At 37.0% G+C, this 6,859-nt stretch overlaps 1 protein-coding gene across 1 annotated transcript in view; it reads right to left on the bottom strand.

Annotated features, from left to right (window-relative positions):
• Positions 1-2,984: 2,984 nt before the first annotated feature.
• The window catches only part of TRMT44 (tRNA methyltransferase 44 homolog (S. cerevisiae)), a gene marked incomplete at its 5' end in the record, with an annotated part of 16,435 nt that continues 12,560 nt past the window's right edge, over positions 2,985-6,859 (bottom strand). The window contains 2 exons of the mRNA XM_009579243.1: positions 2,985-3,431; positions 5,953-6,069. Of these exons, the coding sequence (XP_009577538.1) occupies positions 3,199-3,431; positions 5,953-6,069 (350 nt within the window). The remainder of the gene's footprint in view (positions 3,432-5,952; positions 6,070-6,859) is intronic.

Genomic DNA, 6,859 nt, shown 5'->3' with positions numbered 1-6,859 from the left:
CTAAGATCACCGAAGACAAAGAGTTAATTATCATTTAAAGCTTTGAATCTGAACAAACAAGCCCCAAAATCCATAAAAAGCAGCCTAATTTTATTACAAAGCATACCTAGAGGCCTATATTTGCTGTCAGACAAGCTGTAAGACTTCCTCTAGGAATTGCTCTAAATCTGGGCTAATAATTTATAACATGAAGTAGTGACAGTAATATTGTAAACAAACAATCCAAATGATACATACACAGAAAATTTTCCTGGTTTGAAATGTGCCAGAAAATAGGCTGTTCTGAAGCTATATATAGATATTCCGTAAGTAAAAATACTGTCTTGTAGGTTTTTTTCAGTTTCAGGGATCTGATGAAAAACTAAAATTCAGTCCTTTACTGAGGTTTAAGGGAGAACTTAAACACAGATTTTTTTGTTCTTATTTAATTTAGAATATTTCTATAGACTTAATGAAACTGTGGCTCATCTACAGATGGAAATACAAAACCTCTAGATCCCAGCGTTTCTGATTGCAACCTGACATCTAACTTCTCTTTATATTCTCACTCTTGTGAGGTACCTACAATAGCGAGTATTTCCCCCTCTATAAAATAAGCTTCAAATAAAGCCAAATTAACTAACGGGTAGTGATGCCAATAAACTAAGGAGTAAAATGACAGTGTCGCCTGAATGATTGAGACTTTATGCCTGAATCCCTTGTGGACCAAGGGCTTTTTTATCAAGAGCGAAACTGATTCTTACTCTGTATAGTACTTCATTGCCAAAGCTGAATATTGTATTAATGCCATTTTAAGACTGTGGATCACAGAGAAAGCAACAAGATACAGATTTTAGATAAAGTAGAGCTCTTTTACACCTTCAGCAATTACCTTCACGTTTAAATGCAGAATTATATAAGGCTGGCATTTGTATGCAAAAATATTCTCTCACCACTTTTCCAAACAACAGGGAAGTTTCTGTAATTACAGGAGATTTGCTGGCTGGCTTGCCACCTGCAGTGATGCCAAACAGGAAGGGGAACAGCCATCACGCATCTGTGACAGATCTGCATGCTGGTGAGTTCAGAAACAAAGACTACACAAAGGAGGCGGTGTACTACAGTAATACAGTATGCTATGCTAGTTATCATAGCATTGCACAAATAATAAAAAAGGTAGTTTTAAAACTAATTCACTAATCTTACCATGTATATTTGTGACTTCAATGAGTCAAGCAGGTATTTAATTCCACATTTATTGGAAAGAAGGAAAAAAAACCAAACCAAAATACAACGAACCTTCTTCCAGCTTCTTAACCCTGACTTCCCGCAAGCCCATCTCAGGGACTCCACAGGTGAACTCTAACTCAGGAAATCACCTATTTCAAGTCAAACACATCCTACCCCAAGGTGAATCATTAGGGAAGACACCGATAACTGGAAAAGAATTGGAAGTCTGTTTTTGCTCTTTGCACCATCTGGAAACAATCTCCATCTGAAGATAGCATGAACTTAATTTTAGAGGGGCCTCCCCCTCATCAAACAGTACATTTACCACAGTAAATAAGCATCTTGTAGAACTCTTCTTACGCTGCACGTAGCCAAACAAAGGCTAACTAAGGCAACATCATCACTTGATTACATGCAAGTTTATACAATTCCATGGCTTTTCTCAACTCTTGTCCCCTCAACAAGCTAAATATTTTTCTGAGATTCTTACAACAGTAACTACACCATCAACTGTGTTCCCTTACTGTGCTGCCGTGCTTCGTAGAAGTTGCAGTTTACCTGGCTTATACTATTCTTTCCCATAGTCCAATAACCTTAACTGAACTACATCCAACTTGCCCCTTAGAATGGGATTCACCTGAGGGTATCTCTTCTTTTTAATATGTGTAAAATCTATAATGACTGTAACACAGCACTGATTAGTGCTGAATTCAGGATGTGGTATACAAGACTGCAGACCAGAGCCATGGGGGAAGGCTCAGAGTCCACCACAGCTCCTGTTAGAGATAGGCCAGGTAGCTGCACTATGTGGCATACTGGATAATGTGGTATGTTATCCATAAGTAAGGCGCTGCTGCAATTATCAGGGTCATTGTTATCTAGCAAGAGCTGCTTCTTCCAGGATCAGAAGAGAAATGTAAAGGGAGAAGGGGGAACATACAACACTTCAGTCAGTTCTTTGATCCCATCCTGTCAGCAGATTTAGACCCTGCTTCTTCTGCATGCAATGGATTGCAACCTGTTGGCTTAAAGTTAGGGTGTGAAAAAAGTGACTTTGGAACTGGTTTGAAAAGTGTTTCCAGCGTCATCTTTCATTTTTCCTCTGCTTTGTCTTCAATTATTTCCTTCCTTTGTTCTTCAGATTCCCTGAGCTCTTAAAGAGATCTCACATGGCTTATTCACTCTTACCCATAGACCTCTTTATCCTGCAATCAGTTTCTATATCATTGCTCTCACCTTCACATTTCTTTAATAACAATTTTTTTTTAAACCTTGCCCCTTCTTCAGTAGGATTTGGAATCCAAGTCTTGTCTCCAGTGGATCAGAGCAGAGTTTCCACACTGTCAGTATACAAGGTAGGCCAGAACCAACACAATTCCTTGTCTTATACAGCAGATACTGAACTTTGCAAGTACTTAGCAGTTGACAGATATGAATTATGATACTACTTCAATGACTGTCACTGAGTAATAATTAAGATTTCTGCTAAGTTCACAGAATCATAGAATCGTTTAGGTTGGAAAAAACCTTTAAGATCATCGAGTCCAACCATTAACCTAACACTGCCAAGTCCACCACTAAACCATGTCCCTAAGCACCATGTCTACACATCTTTTAAATACCTCCAGGGATGGTGACTCCACCACTTCCCTGGGCAGCCTGTTCCAGTGCTTGATAACCCTTTTGGTGAAGAGGATCATGACGAGTGTCCTAGGAAATCAAGTTTTTAAACTTTTCTACTTACATAAATGCATGTTAGACAAGCCATGACAAAATCCAAAAGTATATTTTACTATACCTTTTCCAAGTTAATAAAAAAATTTAAAGAATTAAAAATACAGGAGAACTTGTAAACCAACTGGAAAATAAGATGCATAGGAATGGGGAAAACCCCTCCATATTGTACTGATCTTCATGCACTAGGCAGTCCCAAAGTCAATCATAGATTCAGTTATGTACACAAGCTTAAACATAAGTGGCAGCATTTTATTACTGTATATGTTTTTTCTTTTTAATAATCTGAGACTGTCTTAGCTCCTCAGTCCCATGAGCATATGGGCAAGATTCAGAAGGCAAAGAACAGCCATCAGGATGATGAATGAAAAACCAACAAAGACGTGTTTTAAATGCTTCAGCTGAAAGGCGGCGTTTCACTTCAGGCTTAGTTTTCCTTGATGGTTTCTCTTTTCTCCAGTCACGAATATGAACTCTCCCATTTAGAACTAAGATTTAAAAACAAACAACAATGCAGCTGTTAATAGACAGCCATGGGAATTTTACTGGAACAAATGCATAGTGACATTCTGTGAATAAAACATATATTCCACAAATGGATCACTCAGGCAAAACCAAACGTGCCATTTGTACAGAAATAGAAAGAAGTGCAGAACAAACCAAGATAATACAGACACGGTCTAAAGAAGAATTGATTGATTTCCCTGTGAGATGTTTTACTGTGATGCTTAATAGTTCGAGGCACCTTTGTATCATCTTTGTAGAGGTTTGTTTGTTTGTTTTAAATACAGCAGTTAGGATCATTGAGACAAAAATCCTCTAAATTTAGATTGCAAGAACTGACAAAGAAGTTTCAACTTCAAGAACTGTAATCCTTCCCGCATTCAAAACTTTATTACTCCACATTTAAAATGTGATTACCAGCAAAAATCTAGTAAGAGTCTTCTACTACTTTCACTACACAGAAATGTTCTTGCAAAGACAATGGTTCACTGACCCAAAAATACAATGCACCAAAGAGATGACAAGTCTAATCCTTCACATGAATCAACAGTGAATTATTACTGGTTAATAGAGATTCGGCACTTTTTTTAAAATTCATTTGCTGTGTTAGGACCATAAACTGCACACACACGTTTGTGAACTTCTGTCAACTCCTTAAATGTGTAAGCAAAACAGAATAAAAGGAATTCAGTAAGAGAGAAAGAAACAATGTAAATGAAAAAGCAACAGTGAAAATGAGGAGGGAAGAATCTGCTACTTCTAAGTTGCCATGCTCTATTTTCATATTCTGCTTCAATCATACCTTCTGTATCACACACTTGCAGCTCGGCATAGTTAACCAATACCATTCTGCATTTTGATAATCACTGTTCAAAAGGTAATGACTCCAGTGAAAGCTTAACATCACACATTCAGGCCTGGATGAATTCATCCCTTCAGGTTTCCTTGTGATACACAAATAGATCTGGACTCATACAAAGCCAATCCAGAAGTGGGCTCAGCAGAGCTTTATAATCTCTCTCAAAAGATGAAGAAAAATGAGCAGATATAGTGCTATTTATGATCAAGCGTATTTTTTTCCTAGAAGATCAGTCCTGTATTGGACAAGATGCCTGATCGAAAGAAACTGCCACAGATCAGTTACTCTAAGCCCCTTCTTTTTCGTGTGCGTGCGCGCGCGCATCAATCCATTTTCCATGTCTTTAAAAGAAAAACACTTGAGCAAAGATGACAAAAGAGCTGTAGCCATGTTCTTCTCTGTCCTCTTTGGCGTGAGCAATGTCCTTCCAGACCACCCGCTGGTAAAAGTCCCTTGTTATGGTGACATGCTACTGAAGGAAAGAATCAAATGGTCTCTACTGAAGCTCCAGGGACTTTCCATGTGATGTAAATTACTGAGAAAGATTTGGCCTTAATCCTAGTCTTTCTTCAGAGGTAATGTGCAGACAGCATCCATGCCAAATTAAAATATTCATTCCATGTAGCAGGTTGCAAATCTATTCCACCTATCCCTAATGACAGGGAATCACATTCAGACACATAATGAATGCAATGTGACCAACTCTTTTCAATGGATGGTAATTCAAAAGGATTTCAGTATGGCTTCACATTTTATAATTGCCAGGCATACAAAAATCCTTAGTGGATAGGCTTGGTTAACTTGGCTAAGTTAACCACTGGCAGCAACTAGGTTGCATACTCAGGATGATTTGCCATGGATTAGTTGATCAACATTTTACAGCAGATGTAAATTGCTGGGACACAAGAACATACTTCCAAATCTGAAGTAGCCTTAAATTCTGATAAAACCTTGAAGATCTTGCATTACTGCAAAGCTAGACCTTACTTTTGCAAAACTCCACACTAACAAAAAAAACCCACACCACCAAAAAACCCAACCAAACAAAACACACCACCACCACATTACAACAGGGAAAAAAAAAAAAAACAAAACAAAAAACAGCTATCAACAAACCCAGCCAACCACAGAAACTTGCTACTGAGTTCCTTCCACCATGCTACCACATGCTACACGAACTCATCAAGCCTCACAGTTAGATGTTCTTATGGAATCTAGTTTTATTTTGTGTTGGCACTTACACTGTGGGGCTTGGTAAGGCCAGACTAAATCTCAGTTAAATGCTTTAGTGAACTTGCTCTGCATCTGATGGCCCCCAAAACGTCAGTACTTTATAGAAAAATAAAAATTCTCAAGTAGAGCATTAAATTAGCCACTTTAGTTAAAGGGTTGTCTTTTCAGATACAATCGGTCTAGAACACCACTTTGCTGATAGATGCCTTACCAATCTCATTCAAGAGAGTTTTACTAACAGTACCTTGGAGCAATGGGCATATAAAGAATATTCAGTTTTCCACAAAGGTATAGAAAGCAGTTAAAAACCCCCACAACCATAGTAATTTTTCAGTTGAGTTTAACTGCATATAGAGGAGATAAAATAGGTGATTAAAGAAAAACAAAACAAAAAAACAAAACCCCTTCTTTACCTTCAAATACTTGATGATTGTTCTTGAGTAGTGTCTGAAGGCCTCCATATTCACTCTTTAGCCTTTTTAAAGTCTCTTTATTTAAGTGTTCTGCCACTTCTTTCAAGGAAAGGCTTTCTGCAATAAATAATGGTGTAGCTATTAAAAATGTATACACATAAAATACTAAGAAAATTTAACTTTTATAGAGATTAATGATTATGAGCAGAGTCTATGAATTATCTACTAGTACTGCAGCAACTTTATACTCCCAATATCATGCGCGATATGTATTTTATATGTATATTGTCTGTAAAATTGCAGCTTTCATACTACAGGACTCAAGTCAGAATTTCCAAAGACACATTTTTTATTTTCCCTGCTTTTTTTACAGTAGCATATAACCCTTATTGCGATAAGCACTGTTTACATGCATGTAGTTGGAGAGAAGAGAGAATGACTCAAAGGATCTCCTGTAACAGTAACATATGACAAACTACAGTGAGTAAATAATAAAAATGGATGGAGGAAAATGGAAAGATGGTAGTAGTGAGAATTAACTGAACGTTTATAAAATTAACAGCAACTTTTATTCTTTTTCTTCCTAAGACTAAACTAAAAATTCCTAATCGTGTTGTAACCAAATGGCACTTCAAAGCACTTCTTAAAGAATTCTTACAGAATTTTAGCTAATTATTATGTAACTATCCAAAAAGAAACTTAATATTCTACCCAAATAGATGTAGTATGTTCTGTTTTGGTAAACGGGAAGGAGTTCTGGGTTTGTTTTGGTTTGGTTTGTTTTGTTTTGTTTTTTTTAATAAAAATTGATTCTGTCATAGTATTTAAGTGTAGAGGGGAAAAAACCCCACACCAATTTCAAAATATTCTTATATGCCTTATTTGCATCCCAGTGTGCAATAAAACA

The sequence above is a fragment of the Fulmarus glacialis genome, unplaced genomic scaffold, assembly GCF_000690835.1.
Source record: "Fulmarus glacialis isolate BGI_N327 unplaced genomic scaffold, ASM69083v1 scaffold12216, whole genome shotgun sequence".
In the NCBI taxonomy this organism is placed as follows: Eukaryota; Metazoa; Chordata; class Aves; order Procellariiformes; family Procellariidae; genus Fulmarus; species Fulmarus glacialis.
Note: the sequence above shows the minus strand (reverse complement) of the source record. Positions and strands in the feature narration are given on the sequence as shown.